This window comes from Trematomus bernacchii, unplaced genomic scaffold (assembly GCF_902827165.1).
Source record: "Trematomus bernacchii unplaced genomic scaffold, fTreBer1.1, whole genome shotgun sequence".
NCBI lineage: Eukaryota > Metazoa > Chordata > Actinopteri > Perciformes > Nototheniidae > Trematomus > Trematomus bernacchii.
In genome coordinates, this window is record NW_022987714.1 from 13,510,197 (window position 1) to 13,536,616 (window position 26,420).

The 26,420-nt window shown below is 40.5% G+C and overlaps 1 protein-coding gene and 1 long non-coding RNA gene across 2 annotated transcripts; both read right to left on the minus strand.

Annotated features, from left to right (window-relative positions):
* Positions 1 to 974: 974 nt before the first annotated feature.
* LOC117491528 (cyclic nucleotide-gated cation channel beta-1-like) lies at positions 975 to 25,296 on the minus strand. Its single transcript, XM_034141555.1, has 37 exons — positions 25,166 to 25,296; positions 24,781 to 24,883; positions 23,868 to 23,887; positions 23,684 to 23,783; positions 22,157 to 22,181; positions 21,951 to 22,035; positions 21,702 to 21,808; positions 20,791 to 20,854; positions 20,460 to 20,535; positions 20,329 to 20,353; positions 18,447 to 18,750; positions 17,950 to 18,105; positions 17,806 to 17,856; positions 16,268 to 16,320; positions 15,778 to 16,043; positions 15,403 to 15,430; positions 14,095 to 14,389; positions 13,669 to 14,045; positions 12,665 to 12,854; positions 12,513 to 12,527; positions 11,753 to 11,788; positions 11,290 to 11,388; positions 10,935 to 11,089; positions 9,421 to 9,639; positions 8,402 to 8,610; positions 7,981 to 8,031; positions 7,806 to 7,892; positions 7,515 to 7,579; positions 7,244 to 7,366; positions 5,019 to 5,160; positions 4,538 to 4,697; positions 4,351 to 4,448; positions 3,878 to 3,961; positions 3,639 to 3,757; positions 3,289 to 3,435; positions 2,899 to 3,097; positions 975 to 2,511 (listed from the first exon to the last, which is right to left on the minus strand). Exons 1-37 carry the CDS (start codon positions 25,294 to 25,296, stop codon positions 2,239 to 2,241), a joined length of 4,737 nt encoding a protein of 1,578 aa, XP_033997446.1. The 3' UTR covers positions 975 to 2,238.
* Positions 14,171 to 17,104, minus strand: LOC117491393. Its single transcript, XR_004556774.1, has 5 exons — positions 16,969 to 17,104; positions 16,268 to 16,320; positions 15,778 to 16,043; positions 15,403 to 15,430; positions 14,171 to 14,389 (listed from the first exon to the last, which is right to left on the minus strand). It is a non-coding gene; the product is annotated as an uncharacterized LOC117491393 (long non-coding RNA).
* Positions 25,297 to 26,420: the final 1,124 nt, after the last annotated feature.

A 26,420-nucleotide genomic window follows, 5' to 3' on the forward strand; every position in this document is an offset into this window, starting at 1 on the left:
TTCCATAACACCCTGAGTAAGTTTGCAGCTGTGTGTTTCACTCCACTTTGGTGTAAATAAAACTGCAGCAGCTTGACCACAGAGCGTGAACGTTGTGATCAGATGATTTTGCGCAGTTCTCCAGTGTGTGCGCGGGGCACAGAATGTGCACAGGGGAGTCTCCCACCGCAGCCAGTTGGCGGACTTTTGGCACAATTCTGTTGTTTATACCGACGTTAACCCTGTCTGTGCACACGGCGACCAACTCTGTCGTCCAGTGATCTAGGCCTCTGCCTCCTGGAAAGCTTCACAGGTCCGTCGGTTATGTCCTGCGCGGCTCACCCAGCTCCAGTTCAATCAGTCATAGAAAGATTTTTTGCAGGGAGCGAAACGGCAACGTAGCTGCTTAATGTCTTTGGGTTTTTTGACATGCCTAGTAGTTTACTCCATTGAGTGTTGACAAGAAACACGTGTAGACGAAATATGTGTTTTGTTTTGATGTTTTGAGGTACGCAAAGGCGCGTAGTGACACAAGTGACGTTACGCAATTCAGATTTGTGCCGCGCATGCGTACCTGCGTACCAGTTATGTGCACCCCTGCTTATTATGTATAGATATAGTAGATATAGCTTTGTATTAATAATTTAAATATGTCAAGCAGCTAGTTATAAACTAAATGTTGTGGAATTAAAGTTACATGTTTCCATCTGAGATGCAGTGAAGTATGATTATAAACAAAATAGATGTTACAAGTGGGTCAAAATGGTACTTTAGTACAGTATTATTTGATTAAATGAACATAGTTATATACCACAACTTGGTACTATGTTCGATGGTCATTGCAAGTATTTACAGAAAAACTCAGACCAAATATGCAGAAACAGGTCATTTATTCACAAAAGACAGGGAAACATCAGTGACAAAATCGAGGGCATTATCATACACTCATTTGAGTCCATTATGCACTCGTCTCTCACCACACACACACACACACACACACACACACACACACACACACACACACACACACACACACACACACACACACACACTGCAAAAGATACAATTATACAACATTTATAATTCTTTCTACAGATTGTCTGGCAGTATGGTTAGCTGGTTTATGGGCCCCATTCCTGAGGCTCTATCAATAACTTAACAATCACACAAAAAAATGTGATTAAAAACAGATTAAACATTTACTATTATCAGAATCTATGTACATGTTGTGACACTGCAGTGAATTTACATTGAAATGTGATTCAGCTACATTTCCAAAAACAAATATATTTACAATATTGTACAAAATAAACAATAAAAACATGATGATCATGTTAAAACCTGAAATACAGTTTCACTAGGTCTCTGCTGTTCAAACCAACTTGTGGAAACATCAGCAGTGCAAGCTACTCACACAACACAACACAACACAAATGTAAATAACAACACAGATAAGGCAGATTGTTCTTTCAAGTTTACAAAATAATCTGTGAACAGTCAGCGGACAACAACAGCAAAAACATTTGTTTCAGAAAGACAAGATGTAGCAAGAAGTAAAAGAATAGCTACATTGAAATCTGTACTGTAAACTCAGAGAAGATTATGAAAATGTGCTTTAAGTCTGAAGAGGTGGGGAAGGCTTGCTCCTACGTTTGGTGATCTTATAATGACAAGAATACATTTGAACACAGTGTGTGGAGGTTGATAAAAAACTAAAAAAGCAACTAATAGAGAATCAGTGTCGAAGACATTTGACACAAAAGTCCAAATATAGCAGGCAACAAGTCTAAACTGTACACATTGGATTAGTAGGTCAGAGACGAATACAGTACTACCTTAATATGTTTGTCCCACACAACTCCCACTAGCAGATCAGGCTGACATCAAGACATGACAGTTTTGTACATGTTCATTTACAACACTTCTCTCTCTCTTTATTACCGCCATTCTGTCAGTTTATGTCATATATCCCTCTATTTTTCCCTTTGAAGGGGCCCTATTTTGCTCATTTTCAGGTTGATATTTGTATTTTGAGCCTCTACTGTGACGTGTCTCCATGCTTTAATGTTCAAAAAGCTCTTTATTTTCATCATACTGCCTGTGCTGCAGCACCTCTTTTCACCCTCTGTCTGAAACCAGAGCTCATAAATGCATGATAGGGCCCCTTTAAAGCGATCTCTATTTCCCTTCCATCACACCAATGTCCCCTCTCCTATTCAGGATTGTTATCCAGTTCTTGCTTTGTCCTTTAAATAATTATCACAACTTTTTTTCTTTCCTCTTCCCACCCTCGTTCCCTTCAGTTTCGCTCACACTCTCCTCTCCTTGGTCCATTGTGAGCATTTCCTCCGAATTGCCGTGGCACTGTGACGCAGAGCGAGGCATCGCAGAGTTGTTGTTGTTGTTGCAGCAACGGGAGGCAGAGCGAAATGTGGCAGAGCTGGTGGAGAGAGGTGACGGTGTGTCCTCGTCTCTGTCAGGGCCGGAGCTGCAGGAGGGAGATGGAGGAGGCAGGGAGGAGCAGACGGAGGGCTGGAGGAGAAGAGGTCAAGACAATTATTTGTTGTATTAAGATTTCTGAAAATGTGGATAACCATATGCAAATTAGGAATTATCTTATGAAATATGTGTTAAAAGAAAAAGAAAATTGATAGGAATGAAATTGAATAGTTAGATGTTTGGGAAGATTTCTGGCTCAGAGTAGGAGGAACAAAATTGAGATGGCCTTTGAAGATTTGTTTTGTAAAATTCGAAAATAAAAGTTTGTTACCACCATAACATTTTGAGTTTTCTAAAAATATTTGGTTTGATATACAAAGAAGGCATTATCTAATGCCCTCTTTTGGTCAATGCATCTACAGACGCAAATAGGCAAAGTTTTTAACATACATCTGCTTTTGGTTTCAGGTGTATGTTTACCTGTAATGAGACACTGGACTTGTTGGTCTTCTCTTTGACTTTAGCCAGAGCTCCTTTAAGTCCTGTGGATCTCTCTGCCATCTCCAGGGCTGCTCTCAGCAGTTTGGGCGTTTCCGGTCTTACAGGGGCTGCCGGGGCCTGAGGGGGACCTTTAGGCTCTTCTTTGGGCTCAGGTTTCTTTCCCTTGGTAAGCATCTTCCTGTGATTGAGACAGCAACAGACATCAGTAATGGTATGATACATGCAGACAAAGCAACAAAGCTCTTGGATAACTCTACTTCTGAGGCCCCAGTATATCTACAGGACAGATACAAAGCAGTATGCCAAGTATTTTTTCTTGTGGTTTCAAGATAATGATAATTGCTGCTGTGTGGTGCACTGATGTTTAACCTGGCCTTCTTGCGGAGCAGTTTCTTGGACTCTGGGTAGTGCACCAGGATCTCATTCAGGTCTTTTTTGTCCAGGATGAAGAGGTTGGCAAATCCATGAGCGATAACATTTGCTGTGCGCCTGTTACCCCCACCCACTGCAAGCAAACTGCCAATCACAGAAACTATGGTTAAAAAGCGATATTGTTAACTTTGCCATAGGTCAGTTGGACTTTTTAACATAACATTTTATGAATTTCATCCAAAGGTTTTAGAACAAAAGTAAAAAAAAATCACACTTCATGATCGTCAGAGATGGCAGCTTAGATAGGCAAGAACTGTACATAATAATGATTTGATAAATGTCCTCACCTGATCTCCCCGAAGACTGATCCCGCTCTGAGAGTGACAAACACAGTCCTTCCATCCGGTCCCCCGACCACCTGCACCTCCCCCGCCTTTATGATGTACATCTCACGACCCACCTCCCCCTGAGCAATGTAAAGAGAAGAAGAGGCAGATCATAAGAGGGACAGAGCAATACACATGGCAACAATGATAAGAAAAGTTGCCACATACACTTTCTACAAACAAATAAGTTTGCATTTGACCTTTTTGCAGACATAATCCCCAGGCAGGTAGACAACTGAGCGAAGGCTTTTCAGCATGTCAAAGATCATCTGTCTGTCACAACCCTGTTGAGATAGGGGACGAGAAGAGAGAAAGTAGTGATCTCTTGTGGCTGTCTTTATCACAAGTGTACTAACTATGGAGTCATAGCAGTGCCATAAATGGGGGGAAAAAGTATGTAAAGTAAATAAAAAGATGTAAAATATATGCATAAATTGATAAAATATTAAATGTAGAAATATAAAAAATTAAAAAAATGTAAAGAACAATTGTAAAGATTTATATTTTTATTAATTTACAAATGTATGATTTTTTTTGGCCGTTGAATGACTATATACAGCACAACTTGGTCTAACAGCAAGATTAGATAGTAACTAAACCATGTCTGTCTTACTGAATCGTAGATTTAAGAATATACTGTATTGAGTACTGTATTCTTCTTATGTGTTTTTACCTGAAAAAGAGCGACTTTGCTGACGATGGAGTAGTTGACATCTATAGCGATGTCCAGACGCATTTTATCTGGCAGCTGAGTCAGCAGCTCCTGCTCATCTGGAGGGCAGATAATGAGAGGTACAGATTGACTGAAATGTAACGTGTATAAGAGACGAATGAAGGTGCACAGATCATGCTCTCCTTACCCAGCATGCCTTGTGATTGCCAGGTGTAGTTGTACCAGGTTTTGACACGGTTCTGCACGTCTTTGGGGATGCGATATGAGGACATGTATTTAATGGTGTTGTCCATACATGTGCGGTAGTAAGTCTGACCTGAAGTGGCTGCGCCGACCACATCACGCATCTGACAAACATAACACAATTTTGCACAAAGAGGTTAATGGCATGCAATTGTGGCAAGTGTCTCTGTTTTTTATACACACATAAGAATGCATAAGATCTAGAACTCCCCTTAATTTAAGGTGTAGAAAAATAATATCAATAAAAAATGTAGAAAGATAGTACATAGACAAAGCATCAAAAATGCCCTATCAGTAGGTAACACTGCACTTAAAAGCAAAGTTAACTACATGAAAAACAGTACAGGGAAGAAGATTAAGTATATCATTGTATTCACTCTCGAAATGGAGTTTGTGTTTGCTTGAAACATGTGTGAATTGCCTACCTGTCCAATCATGATTGAGAAGGCAAAGACTCCAACAAAGTAGTTGATGAGTTGAAAGACAATCTCAAACAGGGTGGTGGGGTCCGGCAGACCACCAATGGTGATCAGGGTCTTCACAGCAAAGTAGTAACAGCGAATGTAACTGAGCAGAGACGGGAGGCATTACACAGAGACAGAGAAAGATTATGTCTTCAAAATGATAACTTGATAAGATGTTAAATAAATGCCAACATATGGGACTAGAATAGACCAAGAGGATTCTACCCTTTCACACCAACGGTGTTTCAGGGCCGGTTCGGTGCTGGTGCTTGAAAAGCACCGGGTTTTCCTGTTCACACCGCAGCGGAGCAGCGTCATAGCTCCGGAATCCGGTTCGTTTCGAGCACCAAAAAGTTGTCCGTCTAGAAGCAAGAACCGCATACGTCACGCTTACGTCGGAGGGGGGCGAGATTAACCTGAGCTAACACTTAAGGCGAGTACGGCAAATAAAAGTTGTAACAAGCAGTAGTGCTGAGCAAAGTGACTAGAACGCAACCACACACTTGTTAAAAAAAACACACTTTATAAAGTCAGGCAACACTAACCAGGCTTCGTGTGATTCTGTTTATTTGTACCTTACTTTGACCATCCGTTCGCTGTTATTGATCATTGTGGAGAGCAGGCAGACGTTTTGTTTGTTATTATAGCAGCTATCGGATGGAATCAATACATGGGCTGCACAGGTTGTCATGTCCGACTATCACAAGTAGAATCATAATGAAAAATACGTCGGTAAAAAGTGCCTGTAGAAAACTGGTTAGCAAGTAGTCAGTTTAGCTTCGGTTGCTATGCTAACGTCACCCATGTTATACCAGAGAAACTTTCATAACAGCGTTGTGATGCCAAACAGCGTAAATTCAGACTGACACCAAACAGCGTAAATTCAGACTGACACACATTCACTTAAGGGGAACTGGGGATATGTATCAGCTGCTTGTGTGATAGTCAGACAGTGAATACTTTAGAGCCGTGTGAGCTAACCCGGAGCTAACGGGAGAATACACTCGTGGAAGAGCAGCCGGCCAGCACTGCAGCGGTCGGTAAATGCCGCTGAAACACATTAATAAACAATGAACCACGGCACTCTGGAGAAAAGTATAAGGTTGGAGAAGTCGTTATTTAATTTAATCTGGCTTCGTATGATTAAAAGCAACGCAGTCCCCGGCCCGTTGTTATTGTGAGGTGAGCTCCGGCGTTGGGGAGAAACTCAGCGACGTAAACTGTGACGTCATGACGCAGCAGCGGCAGCACCAGTCGGGCTCTGAGCGGTGTGAAAAGAGCCGGCGCTAAACCGAAGAACCGGTTCTGAACCAGAAAAGCTCTAGCACGGAGCTTGAACCGGAGTTGCGTTGGTGTGAAAGGGGCATATGTGACTGATTCAGGTAAAAACCATCCACATTTTCACATATGATTTGATTTCTGCAATCAATATTTAAAAGTTTTCAAATGTTTTGGAAATGTCCCAAAAACCTTCTGCAGCTACTGCGGTGTGTGGAGCAGCTTGACCAGTGGCGAGCCGTCAGGGCCCTCTAGGCCCTCTCTGTGAGAGTAATGTCAAATGACAGTACAATTGACCAATCATATCTTCCCTCTAAATGGGTGGGTTTTATTATCGCGGACTTTATGACAAGTTCCGCCCGCTGTGAAACTTTTCTTGTTTCCATAGCAACAACAACTTCCTGTCAACAGCGTGAACTCGCCTTCAAAATAAAAGCATGCCAAATTACACTTAAGACATACAACTGCAACGAAAGTAACAAACACAATGCAATATCCATTCAAAGAACACAAATTGGGTTCACAGGTGTTGTTTTGTGTGGTAGAGGGTCGCTGTCATTGATGCGTTTTGCACCCTGGGCCGTTGTTTTGATATTCCGCTGAAGTATACGCTGTGACGTAATAACTCTTTTTTTTTCTTTTTTTCGAGGGAAGGGGTGGGGTTCAGAGGGCCTAGGTATAAAGCTCACGGCTCGCCACTGAGCTTGACAAGATGCTCGCCACCAGGAGCAGATGTTATGTAGCAGTACAGGGTTGTAGTTTATAGATTTTTTTGTGTCTCAATTACAATGTTTGTCACATTATTAAATTACATATAAATATTTCTATGAACACGTTAATATTCATGGATTCATTAAAAAAAAGTAATGTGTGTGTGGTATGTGTGTGAATGCGTTAATGGCACTGACCTGTTGCCTTTGCCGTTGTACACCCACTTTGTGGAGCCCAGCCCTGTGTAGGCAGAGCCCCAGTAGTACAGGCAGGCATTACAGTGGAGACAGTAGAGAAGGTAGGTGGTGGTGCGGATCACCCTGGGAGACAGAAAGCAAAGAATTTAAATAAACAGAATATCTCAAATCTGTTTGCTCATCTCAAAGAAAGAAGGAAGGAAGGAAGACACCGTGACAACAAGAGAGATAGAGGATTCATTTAAGGGCAGTGAGATATGCTGCAGCTGACCTGTAGATGTAGGCTTTGGTCAAGATGGCCTCTAGACGCTCGTTGAACTCAAAGAAGGAGTTTATCTGGGGAGGCAAAACAATGGTTAGAGTTTCAAAATTGGCGTTCTAACAGTTGGAAAATTGATAGCTGAATAATTGACTTCCTATTTTTCAAAGCGGATAAACAGAGCCCTGGAAGTGAACTTCTCCTTTGCATTGATGCCACACTGAAAATAGATGTGATATCCTCAGTGTCCGCTGTTTGTAGCGTAGTACATTGGTGGTTTATTAAAGCAGTAATAAAGCTCACCTTCAGCAGCCGGGGTAAACGAAGCAGAGGGTTGATGCCAGTTTTAAAATAGAAGATCTCCAGGGGAACAAGGCTGGCTAAGTCATACTGAAAAATTGAAATGTAGCACCTAATTAAATACATGAAGTAAAGCAAAAAAACACTTTGTTACTTTATTTCCACTCAAGTAACTTACCTTGAAGCGTTTGGTTTTCATGTAATTCTTTCTCATCTCTTTTTTGTCACACTGTAATAAAAAAACAGAACGATTGCAGGTATGAATAATACTCAAACGTTGTAATTCCTTTAAAAACAAAGCTTAGCTATGTGTTCTTTTTTTTTGTTCACAATAAAACAATGTTTCCTGGGGCTTGGCAATTAATCAAATTGTATTTTCAATGACTATTGTGCCTTTCAACAGTTATGACATTAAGATTACTGTTTTGAAACAATATATTTTTAAGCTGATTTTCGGTTGAATTCAGTTTAAAGTGAAATAATTTGTTAAAAATATATTTTTTTGTAAAGTTCCATTAAGGCATGATGTTTCCGAAGACAATCAGCAATTGTGTTAAATAAAATGTTATCATGGCACATGTTCCCAGTGTGTCCCTCACCACTATGTCTCCTCCACGGACGAACTGCAGGCGCGGCTGGAAGATGGTCATGTCCAGGATGTAGATGAGGTCACACAGGTAGTCGGTCAGCAGCCAGTAGTAAATGTTGTCGGGGGTCTGGTAGGGGAAGGCCCAGCGTACCGGGATGAACCAAGCGTTCCAGTTCCACGCAAAAGAGACCAAAAACATCCACAGCACGTACATCAAGTCTGAGGAGAGAGACAGAGGAACAAGGGAGGGAGGGAGATGGGTCTAAGGAGAGACTGAAATCAATCAGTACTCGTATGATATGCCAGTAACTACAGAGTGATGGAAAAAGAGCATGAATAAAAAAAGCTGCACAGTAGTTTGAAGCTTAATTTATAACGTTAAACATTTAAATTCTTAATCGATATATATTTCCTGGGTTTTTCTGCACAGTTGCAGATCAAGATTATGCTACGCTGAAGCTATTTATACTTATGCTATCTGTTGAAATAGAGGTGGCTTGTGTAGGATATTTTAATACTGTGATGGATTTCCAGAAACTTCCGACTGTGTTAATTACAAAAATAAGGAATTTGGTACAGCCGTAAAAGTAAGCAGGATGGGATCTGTGATAAAAAGCAACATGTGGATTATACAGAACTTCGTTTTATGCCAAAGTAGAAAAATTGGTTCTGGAGAATGAACTAGCTCCTTAAGTCCTTACGAATGAAGGGAAAGAGGGAAGATGAAGGGGTGAATGACAGATGAGGAGAAGACAGGTGCATGTAACTGGACAGTACTGTAGATTCATCTTTACCCAAACCCCACAGTGCTAAACCATTGCACTCTGGTTGCATATAAACACACTTAAAAACACTTTAGTTCTTTAATAATGAGCAGTAAACCGCTCAATTCATTTCAATAAATGTTTCAACTTAGACATTTGGTCAGAACTTTGAAAAGTGTTTGTCTGTGAGTTGGGTAAAGGAGCTTCTACTGTAGAGCAGGGAGGTGTTCGGGCAGCGGGGGGGGAGATTCGGCTGGGTTCTCACTGGTGAAAGGGTCGATGCTGGCAGGGAAGCGGTAGTGCACACAAGCGAGTATCCACCGAGGAGCTTTCACCTTGCAGCAGCGGCCAGACTGCTGCTCCTCCACTCCACTCTCCACTCCTCCTCCTCCTCCTCTTCCTCCTGAGGGGCCTGCCTCTTCCTCCTTCTCTCCTCCGACCACTGGCTGAGCTTCAGGCTGAGCAGTCGAAGTCTGAGGAGGAGCTGAGGGGAGGTGAGAGGGAGAAAGTCAGAAGAAGCCGTAAGAGAGATAATAAGATAAGATCTGGAACATTCGTATTTTCTCCAAAAAGTTTCAGAAAGAAGGAACTGTAACCGTTATATATGTACTTTTTTACGCTACATGGACCAGATCGACCACCATTTTGTTGTTCTTGATCAACAAATATCTTACCAGTCAATTGTAATGAACATATCAAAGGTATCATATATGAATATTAATGACACCTCTTTTTTGGAGCGATGTACACATTATAGGTGCCTGCTGTTAGTTGGCCTCACAGCTCCTAAAAGAATGATAGCTTAAGCTGGAGACTACCACTTCAGTTTTTACCGGGTTATTCCACAGCTTAACATTACATTACGCCAAAAGACAAAATATTATCTGTGAGTCAAAGTGACTGTAGAAAATATATTTAAAAAGCGTCTTATTATAAACCTTTGTAGCTTACTGTCTTTCTCATGTTTTTTTCTTTTTTGAAACCGTTGTAATGTTATACACTTCCTAAAGTGACTCTTACTTTGCCTAATGTTATGGTGCTTCCACCCTCATTTTTATTGAAACGATTAATACTCAGGAACTTGTAAAGATGTAGTGTGCACACTTCCCTTTTTCAACTGTAAACTGCTGATTTTGTTCCACAACCATCCAAATGTAGATCTGCGCAACTTCTTTATTACTAAAAGTGTACTGATGTATATTGAGGATACACATGGCCAGCAGCCGGAAACAGGCTGGACAAAAAGATATATGTGAGATAATGAAAAACAATTTCTTTGTTTAATGTTACCTTGATCTCTTTAAAAAAGCTCCATGTGACAGGCAATTGTCCAGCTAGTATGACACTATGTATATTTGATCATATAAATGTACATAATCAATCTCCAACATTTGGTTTTATGAAAGTTCAGAAACAAATCAATCATATAACTACATGTAATCACACCATGAGAAAGACTGCATGTTAAAATGATTTTAAATGTAGTTATAGCTATGTTAATCTCTTATCCCTTAGATTTTGATTAATAAAAAAAAACGACATTTTGTTTGCAAATTTTGCATTGTTTGTTTCATATAGGGAAAATATATTTAAACGTGTGCTGAAAAGGTGTAAATAAAGAAATCACGGGGCACGCTTTGCCCACTGACTTTGCGTTAGGGTTACCTACACTCCCTATAGTCTCAGAAACGTTTGTGTGTAAGGATGCAAGGTTTTGAGCTGTACTGAAATCAGCCGAGGGTTACTAAAGGTGACAGAGAGAAGAGGGCAGGGACTCACAGGGGACGATGCTGTCTTCATCAGAGCTGTCCAGGTCTATGAGTTTCTCCTTCGCCTTCTCCGTTCTTTCTTTAAACATCCGGACCAGCTCCTGGAGACGCTCGTTCACCACCGTACTGGTCTGACTGGCCGACGATGCTGGCCGCTCTCTCATTCTGAGGAAAAAACAGATAAATACACTTGTATTGTTGTCCATTCAACACTGCATGTCAGCACTTTATTTAAAAACTCAAAACGTCAGTTAGTAGTAAGCAGTGTCAGTGTGACTGTGTGTATTTGTGTGTGTGTGTGTGTGTGTGTGTGTGTGCGTGTGTGCGTGCGTGCGTGCGTGCGTGCGTGTGTGTACAACGCTCACATGTCTTCTGAGCTGTGCAGGCTGGACTGGCTGGGCCAGGCTCTGACGTGGGTGCTTCCTTCTTCATCATCATCTTCACTTTGAGAGTGAAGGGTCCTACTGTTACATTTACAGGAGTATTTTAGTTAAATCATTGTTTCAAATTCTCAGAATATAATTCAATGTAATGTGGCTCTACTGTACATCATGTATGATAGTATTTGTAAATTATTTTACATTATTACAAATACGCTTGATTTCTGACTATTATGCTTACTGTTTACTTTCTTACTGCTATTTATGATTTATTAATTAATTTGCACTGAAAATACTGATTAAATGAGCAGATGAGCAAAGACTGACACATTTGAATGGGTGAATGAATAAAGATGGATACATTATCGACTGGACAACATGTGTAAATAAAACAATACATGGACTCTAGATAAGTTACAACAGTGTTTAACAAGGGTTAATATCTTACATCTTAGTCCATATACTCCTACGATTCCTCCCACTGCTGATACGGAAGATGAGAGCAGGGTAGAGAAAGGGGAAATGTTAAGAAACAGGGACAGGGATGGTTGGAGGGGGGGGGGTTGTGAGAGGCATAGCAAATGGATGGCAAGTGAAGGTATCATCTACAGTACTGCATGGACGGATATGAGTCAATGGGCCTCTCGATACCCAAACTCTTTGAGATGGAATCTTTTTGCATCTCTGCAGTCATTCGGTGTCTCTTTGTAGTCATTATTATGACTAGTAATTATATCAAATGTAGTTGTTTGTGTATGTTTGTTGTAATTTATCCGCTGTTTGTGAGTGTTTTGTGCCCGGTAGGCCCATTCAGTAATCCATCCGTGGACAGAGTGCAAGATTGTGGTGCATCTATTTTACTTTTGCAAAGATCCTATAAAGACATGCAAAAGTGAACAGAACATCACAAGAAAAACAAACAATAATAGTTTCACAATGTTTCACATGACAGACTGTGTTCTGCATAAACGCTTTGTGCTGGTCTCATGGTGTGTGAGTGTGAACTTTTGGCAACTATAACTGTTGTTGATGTGCAGAATAGATTTCACAACCTTGGAACCAAATAAAGGCCTTTCAGATGTTCTTAAGCACACACACACATGTCGTTTCTGCAGGACACTGATGTACAGGCTGTAGCAGACACCAGAGGGCAGTATATCCTTCTCAAACACACAAAACAGTTTAAGACCAACAAGATAGTTACTTACTCTTTGTCTCCTTTGCTGTGGATCAGAAGCATGAGGGGAGGGAAACATATTATAATGCATGTACTTGTTTATATCCAAAATCAGCCTTTCAAAAATGATAGGCATATGATATTAATATGTAAACATGTGTAAGTTAAAACCAGATTTCTCACCTTTGGCGACCTCCTGAAGGGGTCACAGGGACAGTGAGGGTTGTGATTTTGGGGTCCTGGGGGCCGAGGATTTGGGGGATATGGCTCTGACCCTCCCCACCTCCTCCTGCTCCTCCTTCACCTCCTCTCTCATGGTCGGAGTCGACATCTTCTACATTGACAGCTGGCCGAAGGCTGAGGCTAGAACTCTCTGGAGAGGTTTAAAGACAAAACATGTTTGTTGTTGATTAGTGAATGGCATCTCAAATAATGTGCATGTGCATTTGGGCTAATCAGGTCAACGTTAGAGAGAAGCAGATTTTCCCGGATCTAAATAGGCCTAGCTCAAAAGGTCTGAGAATCTGAAAATCTACCTGAGAACTAGGCCATGTATAACAGTCCTGGAAGCCGAGAGGACTAGCTTACTCACCTGGTAAGACATTGAGTCTGGCTAATCAGGCTCATGGCACACTGGCACAATTGTGTCTTCTTCAATAAATATAAAAAAGTGTCAACATGCTGCCTTCTCTTGTACATTTACAGTTTGTTACAAACTTTAACAAGAAATGGAGGGCAGCCATGGTGTATATTTAAAAAATGTGTACTCCTCTGTCGACATAATGGAATGGTTTCTTAGCACTTATCTTTACAGCCTAAGCTAATAATGATATTTGGTGCTTGGTTTACAAAGCGCCTGAACTTAATTGACAACATAAGACAACATAAAAATAAATAAAACTACTCCATAACCACCACGACATAAACTGCTACTTTGTTTTCTCCTTTAACAGCGTGCTCTTAATCCTGAACACACTGTCAGTCCATTACATCGGAACTCAGGTGATTCATTTACTGATGCAGATTTCTTTGTCTATGATTTTAAATAAAGTTTACGAGCAATCAGATGTTTTACAGTTTTAGAGATACTAATCCTGCCACACATTGTGAGTTTACTTATAATGGATGAGTTTAGGTATCTTCGAGGAATCTAATGATAGAGCACAGATAACTTTCTACTGATTCACCTGCAGGTCTTATTGCTGGAATGTCTGAGTCGTCTTCTATGAAGAACGCCGGGTTAGAGAGACCTGAGAGCTGGCGGGACGCTGAGTTGAGCTGCTTTGAGGGGGGGCTGACGATTGGCGGCAGGCGCGGGTAGGATGGCACATTGGGCAACTCGAGGGTGCTGCCGTTGAGGGAGGATGGAGACGGGGTGCGGGACCGGAGATGAGCAGGAGAGAGAGGGGAGGGCCGGACGAGCCGGTTCAGTTCTACGTCATGCTGATTCTTGTCTTGCTTCTGTTTTTGCTGTTGTTGTTGTTGTTTCTTAGGCATCTTGAGGCATAAGGCTGTTGAGGCGGTTCTGGACGTTGAGGAAGTACTGCTGCAACCGCGTGGGAATCTGGGAGAGCTTCTGCGGGATGTTTGAAATGCCCTGGGAAATACTGGACAGATCTGGGCCCACTGAACCGTCAGAGTTTTTGGGCAAAAGCTCGGTCAGAGTCTGGGCGATATTTCGGGGGACCTGGGTGAGTCGGATCTGGGAGAGCTCTTGGCGCAACTCAGGGGGGAGGGAGGGTAAGTAGTTGGTAACGTCAGAGAGCTGGGTGGGTAGATTAGGCATGGGGGGTATTTTGGGAATGGAGATGCCGTTCTCTTTGAAGAACGCGTTGATGTTGCCCAGGCACTCGGAGGTTTGAGGAAGGCGCATCAGGCAGCTCTTAAATGCATCACAGCTGACTGGAGCTGAAGAGGAGACAGTTCAGAGACAGTCAGGCAGGATATAGGCAAGGTGGGAGAGGGCTTCAGTAGACAGTCAAACAGCAATGTAGTCTTCCCTGAATCAGGGCTATAATATGGGTTTGGAATTTTTGGTTCCATTTTATTTTTACATTTTCAATGTCAGTTTTGAAAGTTTCAGTTTTCTAGGAAAGGTTTACCTTTTTTGTATTTAGTTTACGTTTGTTTTCATTAAGGCCTTACACTCAAGCACCTTTACCTCTCATAATGATTTTAAATGAAGGAGAAATAAAGTGGTCCATGCAAGCTGCATTACTTAAATGCACCAACAATACAACTACATATTTCTGTTTTTATTGCATATACTGTAAAAGGTATTTAGTTCTGTGTTGTACCTACTGTCTAATGTTGTTGTGTTATGTGTAAGATGCAGCTATTTGGTAAATAAAGGTTGTATAAATGATGTTCTTGTTATTTAATTGTAGAAGAATGGACTGATTGTGCAAGACAAGAGACATTATTTGTAAAGCAAATGCAACAGGTGTGCTCCATTTCTGGGTTTGAGTGCACAAGGAATGAACATAAATGAATCCTCTTTTTTTCCATAGTGATTTATTATAGATACAAAAAATAACTTTTTTTAATTAACTATTGCTAACTTCTAACTTACCAGTCATATCATTTCCATTTACTTTAAGTCTTGAATAGAGGATATCGTTTTTTTATTGGCTTGAGAATATTTTCGACCCCTTATTTTCATTTTAGTTTCCCTTAAAGGTCATGGTAACCCTGGTCTAAACGAGAAGATGAATAATAATCATGGCCTACACACACCAGGCGACATGTACACTAAAGGTTATGAAGTGCGGATGTAGAGAAGTTAAGACAACAGTTAGATAAGCAGCTTGTGAGTTCAACACAGCACAACCAGCCAGTCAGGCATGCCGGAATGAAACTGCTAATTAGCCAAAGTCACGTGTAAATCAAAATAAGAAACAACAAAATAGAACAGAACGTACCACCACAGCTGTCCTCAGTAGCTTCCTCCTTCCACAGAAAAGAAAACACAAAGCATATGAATGGCTAGGGAGTGGTGAGCTTCAGTTTAGATTGGATATGGCATATGGCATCAAAAAGAATCACACATCTGTGTATAATAGCTCCCCATTTCAATGAGCCTGGGGCTAAATATTTAAAATAATGTATTTCCCTTTAGGAAACCTTAACTCAGCATTCCTTAACTGTTATACTTCAATACATGAATTACATTAACAGAATGAAATTGGCAATTAGCAAGAAGATTTAACAATATTTAGAAATAACTGAGTTACGTGTATTGCAGTCATATGAGGTAAAACATTTATCACTGTGCATGTTCACCAGGTGTACATTACTTTTTCAGCAGCGTTGTCAGCGTTGTTGCTTTGATCGTCTTCCTTTGCCCTCTGCGGCTGCTGGGTGATGGGCTCAGCTCCTGAGTTGGCTTCCCGGGTCTCTGTCTCTGTCTTTGGTTCTGGTTCTGGCTCCGCCTCTGGCTCCGACTCTGGCTCCGACTCTGGCTCCGACTCTGGCTCCGATTCAGGCTCTTGGATCTTAACTGGTTCAGGTTTTGGAGGTGGGGAGGGGGACGACCCCTGTGGCTTCGATTGCTCCTTTGGCTCTAAATAGTTTTTAATGATAGATTTCATTAGATTTAATAGTAATATACGTAAATCTGCCTGATGAGTGGTTAATAAGATGTGAAGGTTCAACAAAATATAGAAATATTATAGAAAGTTTATGCTTAGACTAAACGTGCTCTATACTTTTTGTCACTCTTAACAATCATATTTCCTCGAGGGGACTATACTGTCAATTTTAAGAAGAAAAAAAACCTGGTTCTACCTGGTTCCTTAATGGTCGGTTCCTCGGCCTCCTCAGAAATGCTCTGCTCCTTTCTGCAGGACAGGAAAGGTAACAAAATAGTTGGATATTTCATGCACTAGGATTAAAAAAACTGACATTTTGAGCTGAAAGCCCACCGTAATACAGAATTAACATTTTGCACTTCAAGATATTTCACACAGACACAGACCGACATTCCCCAAAGTACTAACACTTGTTGATTGCACTTACGTCTATTTGTCTGGCTGCATTTGGGCCAGTTTAAAATACATTGAAGTATGCAGCAGACATATGTATGTTTCAACACATTTAGATAACATGTGTATCCAGGTCCACAGACGTTTTTTAACATTAGGATGGTTATATGGTTATATAATAATGTTACTGCTTATTAATTAAATGTTATTCTCTTTTTTCCTATAATTTACTAAATAATTGTTAAAACGGAAACCATTAAAACACAAAACACATGTACATGATCTACATAGACTGGCCCACTTTTCAATTAATACTTAAAAATGTGGAGGCTTTAACTTTACTCAACGTTAGCCAGTGGTTAGTGTTTACTGTTGTTAGCGTGACAGACAAGCATTTAAACGCTAATTGTCTTTTTAAACCAAGATAGTAATTATATTAGGGTAAATAATAGGTTAAACTTATAAAATGTGTTACATAAAACGACGTTAGCGCGAGATACTCACTTTCTCTGTCAATTATCACATGCGGTATTCGATAACAGTGCCGAAATAAATGTCCTGGACCAACGAGAAACGAAAGCACGAACTAGACTATCTGATTTTAGAAAAACAACATGAGAAATCTTCCATTACATCTCCGTCCATCATTTTCCTGCGTCTCCAGACGTGAAACCGCAGCAGCAGGTGCACACTGTTACCGGGGGGACCGTTGAGAGGGGATGGGGGGGTGAGGGTGTTGCCAAGCGAAGCCGGGGTTGCTATGGCACGGTAGTGTGCTCATGCTGAGGTAGCGCGCGGCAAAGATCACATAACGAGAACCCATGGGATTTGGGACCGACAGCTAAATCACCGTTATTATTGTAGTGCGCAGGTAGGCCTGCTGTGCTTCTGCACTTTTTCCATATCACGCTAATTTATGCTTCTAATTAACTACCTTTGGAAGGCAATTTTGGACGTTGCCCTGTTTATCTGATATTTGAAACCTAGTTACTTTGCACATCGCATACGTTTTAGAAAAACATACCCCATAGAAGCTTGTATAAGGAAATGTAAATCAGCTTTGTCCCCAATGCAACTTTAAAATGCTGCTTATATTATACCATATTAAATACAAACATAATGATTAAATGATGCTCTGAAAGATGCCATGTGGCTGTAATATCATACAATTATAAATGAATGCAGACGCAGTTGTTCTACTAAGTATATTTTTACATTATGGTGTTGCTACTTTCCCTCAGTCAAGGATCTAAATGCACTGAGTTCTCTCGCTCATGTTTCATAACACAAGGGATTTCTAGGAGGTTGAGGACAGAGAAAACTCCATATTTCAATTCTTACTGTGTTCCTTGATGGTCCACTTCGTTCTCCTCTTCTTGTTGATCTTGCAACCTGGTCACAGTGAACATGCAGTGTTACATCACTTCCCACAATGATTGCCAAAATTCAAAAACACACCAATCTCTAATGAGCACAGCTTCTTACTCAGCATCAGGCTCCTCGTCCTCCTCATCCAGGAGGTCTTGACTCCCCAGGGAGAGTTTGATGGACTCACTGGCCATCTGTCTAATGGCATTCTCAGCTGTGGTCCTTGCCACCTCCTCAGCTATAAGCACCATCTCTGAGCGCTCCTGCAGCAGACTGAACACAGGCCGCATGTAAATGTCAGTAACGTGGTAAAGAGTCAACAAGAGTCTTCTCTCTACACTTTGTCTATTTTTGTGGACTTTACTTAAGTTATTCGTGGTGTATATAATTATTGTAATAATTGATATTATTATTTTTGAATGACAAAAATAACTTTGACCTTTGAGGACATCAGAGTAACTTTTTTAAATAGATTCACAAGGGTTAACTTACTTCCAATTATTTGTTATTTTTTTATACGATAGGGGGCATTTGCACCCTGTGGATCTAACTTAAAAATAATGAAAGACTTCATCTCTGCCCACCCCCACCCTCTTGTTTTCCACCCCTCTTACCGTTCCTCCATGCTTGCCATAGCTACACCTTCGGCCTCCTTCTTGATGTTTTCAATGAACGGCGTCCAGCGGCCCGTCTGGGTCTCAGCATCTTCTTGAGATTTTGTCCCGCTGTCTGAAGTTGCTGGTTGACCAGGCTCAGACTCAGGCTCGGGCTTGGACTGTGTCTGCTGTGTGTTTGTTGATGATGTAGTCACTGATGGGTTAGGGGCTGCGACTGTGGACTGATCTTTACGTTTCTGCGGCCCCTCGTTGTCTGAGTCCACGTCTTCTAGTACCATGTCAGGCCTGAGTTTGGATGAAGCTACGGGAAGGTGACAAGCGTTGATTTGTGGGTCATGTTGGTGATTTGGTTTAGGGTTTGCAATGCAGCTTATTCAGATTCAATTTATCTTTATGTGTAGAGGATGCATGGAGATAATGGAAGGTGTTATTGATAAGACCACCACATACATTTCACATTGAATCTTTATTACTCCTGCAGTATATCCTTACAGTACAGTGTGTAATTACATGAATGTGTTCTTCTACTTCTCTCCATGACAGTGAACATTTATTTCATAAAGTAAAATCTTTGGAAACAACACCACACCACATCCCGAGGCCACATTTCACAGTTCAAGGCCGTATAATTGATCAAGTGGATCAAAATAGGCCTACTCTTTCATTTGTGTTGTGCGACCTTAATGGAAGCTAACTCAAACTGTTACATGATCAAGACCCAAACTGAAGAGTACAATAATTAACAGATTCTTATGGGGTAGGATATAATTAAGATAAAGTATTATTAGATTTCATCTAAACATCCTATCATCAGTATAAATACAGATATAGTTTATACTTTGCCCACAAATAACACAAGCATAAATAAACATAGCTGCCATTTAATTATTTCAAGATTACGGTGAATTGGGAAATGAAGACTGGACATTTTATGCTGAAATCCTCTTAAGTTAATGACCAGGACAACATGATTTGAATTGCTATTGTTCTTTTGATGGATGTGAAAATGGCAACATGAACATAAAGTGTAAATTGCCATAGGTTAAAGCACAGTAAAATCGCATACAAATGTTCTTTCTGCAAAATGTTGTGAATGAAACTTGCAGTTGTTTCAAATAAATGGCTAAATGTTTCTGTGTCACACAGAAAATGTGCAAATGTATCATCTAAAAGCCCTAAGACAAAAGCTCATCGTATAAGCTATAGAATATATAGAACACCTTTAAGTTATAGAACAGTGCACACATATTATATTGGAATACATTCATATGAAACTGTATCTAGTACAGTAAGGTGAGTTGAATATATCTTTATATTCTTGTAGTATTTTACAGCTGCCGGTTTCAGAGCTGCACGTTGCAAAGCACCTGTAGCTCCCCCCTCTCCCAACAGTACAATATGTCTGCATGTGTGCGTCTGCATGTGTGTATCTCTATGTGTGTGTGTGTTGATCAGAGCGTCGCCCAGTCGTCTCCTCCTGCTGTTTAAGGGGCTCGGAGCGCCTTCCCCCCTGAAACAGAAGGAGAAGAGGGACTGAGTTAAGCTCCGATCGTCCGACCAAAACACCTCTTCAAAAACTATGGGGGGAAAAACAAGACGGTGCTTCAACAGAAAATACTTTCCAAATATTATCAAAGATGCTGAAGAGTTACTCAAAATGGAGAAATAATTATATTCCGACAGTAAAATAACGCCTTCAGTAAAACACCACCCCATGTTATCAAAGAGATTTGTGTTATTATTCTCCAGTTACTTAACACGCTTTCTGGAATATATGATGTTATGTAGAGATCCACTTGATTAAACTGTGAATTGTGGCATTCGGGCAAACACAGGGTTTTCTATGACTACAGGAGTAGTGAAGAAAACTTAATCTTACCTTTCTTTAAAACTTCAGCTGCACCCTGAGAAAGCAACACAAAAACATTTATAGAAAGATTAACATGCTGAAAAACCAGAAGAAGAGAAGGAAGAAATAACTGTTATTTTGTTTGATATTAAAATAATTACCTGAGCATCATCTTTGGTTTGAACGGCAGGCTGAGGGATCTTCAGGCCCAGGCCTGACATGAACCAGCCAACCATACTGTGGAGAGACAAGCTAATGAACTGTGTGCACTTTAGACACACATTTGACTGTACTGCAACCTTACAGTCTCTTTCATTATAATAGGTCATTAAAAGGAAAACATCAGTAAGATTTGTTTGCGTAGAAATCTCAGTCATACATTTAATATTGATTACATATTCCCTTGGAGATTGTTAAATGTTTAATTGTATTTGTAATGTTGTCATTTGAAAAAAGAGTGATCATAAAGGACAGTGGGGGGTCAAAACGTACCTTGGGGCCTTGCCATCAGTATCCAATGAGATTCCACTGAGAGACTCAGGTGGTGGAGACAAGACTGGTAAGAAGAGAAAGACAGTTCAGTATAGAAAAACAAGTATCCATCCAATAAAGTCAGAATATGTGCTAAGTGTATTTGGATTTAAAAGTAAATGGAGGTCTGCATGACCATAGTTTTGAGGAACAGACAGGAGTTACTGCACTGAAGCTATCAATCTGCTGCTGTAAATGGGGGCAATAGCTAAACATATTTAAACACGTATAAAAATCAACCTCAATTTAAGTGAACCTTGTAGTCAGACACACATGAGGAACTAAAGCTATCTTCATTGCTCTTTTTAAGGTTGCTACTGATAAAACCAGTAATTTAATATGGCAGAACACAGAAGTTGTTGGTCTGCTTTTGTCTTGATATGTTCGTTTGTTTCTGTCATAGTGTGACTTTGGTGAATCCAAACTAACCTTAAAGACCAGCGGTAGACCAGATACTTCCATTTTCAACAGGCTAAAATGACTGTTTTTGTCTTGCGCTTTGAAGATAGATTAGATAACAACTTTCAGTTCACCGTCTGAAAGGCTGTCTGACGGAAAGGGATGGCGGTGAAATGATTCTAGTGTATATTTAAGCAATCTTTTAAGTGGCTAAAGTACTCTTTGCTGCTGCTCCCCTCCACAGCACTACATTGCTTTGCTTTGGTGTCAGTAGTCTGTTTTTCCAAACTGGGGTCGGGCCAACTGCCATGTACTGTAGATAATGATGTGGATAAGTGCCTTTAAAGTTTGAATGTTTTACTAAAGTACGTTGAAAGCTATGACAGTCCATGCCAGTGTGTGGAGGTTTGCGCTGTGGGTACACGTGTCAACTGGTGTGTATTTAAATGTTTGTGTTATATGTGTGCATGTACTTTTGTCCAGAGAAGAGCGGGAGGGCTTGGTTGATGGTTCTAAGGGTACGGCACCAGGGGGCAGTATAAGGGCTTGAGGGACCATTTGCTTTATCCAGTTCACAACGCTGCAGCAAGAGAAAAAGACAAAGGTCAGCTCCTTACAAGTTTACAGTTCTCTTCTCTACCTGTACTGATGTGAAGATGTAAAGATGTAAAGATGACGGTATAATCACTGTTAATGTGTAGTAAGAAGTGGTGTGTACTCACTTAGGAGGAAATAGAGAAGTCTCAGGCTCTTCTTCATCCTCTGACTCCATCTCCACCACAGGAATGTGAGGGAGGGGATCAAAATCTGGAGGGATAGACGCATAAATCAGACAGCAGAGATCAGCTCAGCAGAAGGGATGGTAAATTACTGATAATTGCCATCAATTCAAACATAACTTTTGTAAACGAATAATCAAGAAACGTACCTGGCATTGTTGCTACCTCGTAGATCTAGGATAAAATAGATCAAAAATACTTTGAGTCAGACCAGCAGAGGATTGTTATACGGTTTTCAAAGATTTCTCACAATATTATTTATGCTTTCTTTAGAAATTGGAAAAAGGGCATTGTGTTTTCTGCACTTTAGGGCTTGGAATATATTGTACTTCAACACTGAACACATGTCACTTGCTTTTCAAATTTTAAATAATAATTTAAAGATAATGTTAGTTGTGAATGCATTTTAATTGATCTGGTTACGAAACTGACTAAAGTTTCTGTATTGAAATGTGACTTTCATATGCTTGAATTTTGCTTCTGTCTTTGTTGTCTCCTTTTTTTATCTGTAACTATGTGTTTTTGATTATCTTGCTTAATCATTGCTTATTTTAAATTGATTTTGACTCTGAATTAGATTCCCCTCGTTGTTTGATTAATATATATAATGAATATGCATTATCTATTAAACTTCATATCCATTATATCAATGTGATCCCCAAAGAGGTTAATGGTTGTCTGTTCGTCCACACATTCGCTTGTGTGCGTCTCCTCATGCGAGCCCCCACTGGGATCAGGGTGGGCTACAGATGGTGCTCATTGGAGCAATAAACCTCACGTCCCACATGGGCTCCTTTTATGTCCATACCCACAGTACCCATGTGGACTAAAAGGTTCAGCCAAGGAGGGCTACACGTGTGGGGCCCTGATGGGTAAAGCTGAAAGGGGGGTTTTAGGGGGTTTTCCTTTCCTCTAGTGTGTTATATAGATTGTTGTGCATGTAAATAGTCTGCAAAGGCTTAAGTCCACACCAGAGGGCGTTTAGTGACATTACTATGTAAGAATCATGCTTCTATTTGCAAGCGCTCCAAAATATTGTAAGTAATAGGCTTAGGGGCAAGACATCTCTTAGCATTTGACCAATCACAACAGAACCGACCCGATAACCAATCAGAGCAGACTGGGCTCTGGTTTCAGACAGAGGGTGAAAAGAGGTGCTGCAGCACAGGCAGTATGAGAAAAATAAAGACCTTTTTGAACATTAAAGCATGTAAACATGTCACAGGAGAGGCACAAAATACAATTATATAACCTGACAATGAGCATCACAGGGCCTCTTAAATCTGTACATTATTCAAGTGTTGTCTGGATTTGTATCAGTGCATCCCTGAAATCCTCAGGTTAAAATGGTTGTGGCAAGGTGAAACTGGTTAAATGCAGTGAAGTTATTGGACGGGTTTAACCTGGCCGTTAATTCCCTAACAAGCTTAATCCTTACGCATGATTAGTCCTCCTGTGTAAGCCTCAGGGACAATACTAAGTTGCTCGAGTCAAGAGTCGCAAAGTTAAAGACAAGGATTTGCTTCCTGTTGCTTGGGTAAATTAGCATGTACTGTATAGAATGAAAATGATTAAAGATAAATCAAATGCAAATTATATTATATATTTTGTTTCCAGGCACTAATGTATTAGCACTACTGATGTAATAATAATAATAATAATACATAAGATCTCACCTCAGTGTGCTCCTGAGTGTCCTCAATCTCTTTATACTTGTCATCAGGCTGAGGCAACACCTTTGTCAGACCCTGAGCGACCCAGCCCATCACTCCAGACCTGGGAGAAAAAAAGCTACAATATATTTCCCTTTGAACAATGTATTTAGCAATAACTATGCACTCTTATCGAATCATACTGTACCTTTCTTCACTTTCCCCCATCTGATGGATGGCAAAGAAAGAAAAATAGAGAATGAGAAATATTGGAGGCCAAAAACCTCCACTGCAAATCTCCCTCCTTTATGATTTGCACTCTCCATCACAATTATATCACTGTTACGGTTCTACTTTTTGTGAAACTTGAAGTGTTGTGAAGCAGTGTTTCCTGTGTACTCTATCCCAAATGTTTTTGAACTTTGTCTCAGTTATGAAGGGCAAGACTGGCTGACATCTGGCATTTAAAGAAATACTTTGCGCCCAAAATAACCATTTGTATTTCAATAACATCACCCTGTTTTACCTTAACATTATTGAAGAAAGCTGAATCAAGTATTACAAAACTGAGAAGTCGAAAAACATATAGATTTGCAAAATATAGATTTGCAAAATATAGATTTGCAAAATATAGATTTGCAAAATATAGATTTGCAAAATATAGATTTGCAAAATCTGTCACACATTTTGGGCAATATAATCCAAGTCTTCCCAAACACATGCATTTCAGGAAAAAACATACTATTTAAAACACTTTGCTTAATCAGGTGTGCTCCCTATCTGTGCAAATATTGTTTATGCTCAAGTGTTTTAAATGTTTTTTAGCAAAAATACATGTTGAGCAAAGAGTGGATGGATGAGACCTGCATTATACAGCACAAGGTGTCTGATAGTTTCTTGTCAAGACTTTGTGTTATTCGTACTGTGGAAGACATTTTTTCTTTTTCAAGAATTCAGGTAATACAAGATAATTAATTTTTGGGGTGAAGTGTTCCTTTAACATTGGCAAACAGTTTATCAGTCTGATCCTTGAATTAGGATACAAAGATATATCCTTAATTGGATAACGACAAGGCCTGAGTGGGCTAAATGCCCACATGACCAAACATCTACACACTCACCCTTTCAGAGTCGGACCGGCTGAGTCGAGGGGAGCCGGTCGGCTGAGGCATGGCGCTGACGAAGCCATTTGACAGCCAGCCTAAAACTCCAGTCTGGTTCTGGCTGTAGAGGTGGAAAAAAACGTGTAAGATGACAGTATATTTACAGAAGATGTTTAATCTAATATGATATCAAACAGAGAAAGCAGAACATCTCAAAATGTGAGTGTTCCACAGACAGCATCTTTTGTATGGAAAAATAACTGTCTACGTTTCATCAATAATCAAAATAGTTAGTGATTAGTTCTCCGTCAATTGACTGATAAATGATTTCACTAATTGTTGCAGGTATAGACAATTGCTATTATTAAGCCACACACAGAGGCTAGTAGTAAAAGAGGTTAACCTGTCCTGTGAATCCTCTTCTACGTTTTTCTGTGGAGGGCTCTTCACTCTGGGAGCAGATGTTTTCACACCGTTATCCGTCCCTTCAGATGACGGGAGTTGGGGAACCACTTTCACCACCCAGTTAAACATCCTGTTGAACACACACACACATAGTCAGCCCCTCAAAAGCCCTTCATCAAACGTAATGCTGTTAATAATGCTAAATTATAATAACACTTCCCTGGTGTTTTCATTAAAGCAGCCACTTCACCTCAAACCAAGGGCCCTTATTAGGAGCTAATGAGCTCTGATGATGACCGTTCACCAGCTCCATCTTTGCTCTCATCTGAGAACACACTTTTGCCAACCTGATATATCTTTCTGTACAGTGTTTAACACGTAAATCGGAAAACTGTCTTTAATTTCGCATCCAACCAGTGGCGCTGCAAGACACTCTGGGGGCCCCGGCAGAGCGGAGATTCCGAAACTGAAATTATGAAGCAGCTTTTGACAGCGCGCTATGCATGGAGGTTCCCGACATGTCATTGCAGTAAATTAAAGGGGGTTTCATGTTGTCGTTGCTGTGGACCAATTTAATCGACCTTCTTTGGGGGCCCCCTTCTGGTCCGGGGCCCCAAGCAGTTGCCTGCCTTGCCTGCCGGCAAACGGCGCCCCCTGCATCCAACACATTTACAGATTATCAAATGGTATATGTTGCCTAGAATATAAAATACATAATCCTTGATCTAACACATCAGAACTGATGTTCTGAGTCCAAAGGCAGAGGAGACTGGGGGCAAAGGGGCAGAGGCTATCTCGGGCGGTAGTTAATAATCTGCTTTACCAACCTCCTCCAGAGGTGAGGGAGGGTTCAATCCGTTAGATAGGAAGAAATCAGACACAAATGTACAGGAAGAGGGCATTTTCAATGGCCCAGTGCAATGACAATTGGGAGATAGATAGATAGCTAGAGATTTACTGCGCCAGCAAGAGCCCCCCTTTTCTGACTTACTCTTAAATGTGACGTTCTTCCCCGCGACAGTTTGTTAACCTTTTGAGATAATCCACTTCAGCAGTGGGGCAAGGAGCTACTGAACTTGCAAGATGTCCTTCTAAAAAAAAAACGTTCCACATAGCAACAGGTATACGTCATAGATCTACTATGGTTGAAAGAAAAAGCCTAAATAATTAACTTCTGCCTGTCTGTCCATTATACAAGAATTAGGAGAACAAACCCAAAATGTCACAAAAAAGACGTGTCACGGCTCTCAGAG

Excerpts from the sequence above, each read along its gene's own strand:
- LOC117491528 (XM_034141555.1), bottom strand. The coding sequence starts at position 25,296 with ATGTTTAACTGGGTGGTGAAAGTGGTTCCCCAACTCCCGTCATCTGAA. Across the intron at positions 14,390-15,402 it reads TACTGAGGACAGCTGTGGTG|CTCCAGTCAGCTGTGATGCA; the intron begins GTACGTTCTGTT and ends TCTCCTCTTCAG. Across the intron at positions 7,580-7,805 it reads GTTTACCCCGGCTGCTGAAG|ATAAACTCCTTCTTTGAGTT; the intron begins GTGAGCTTTATT and ends TTGCCTCCCCAG.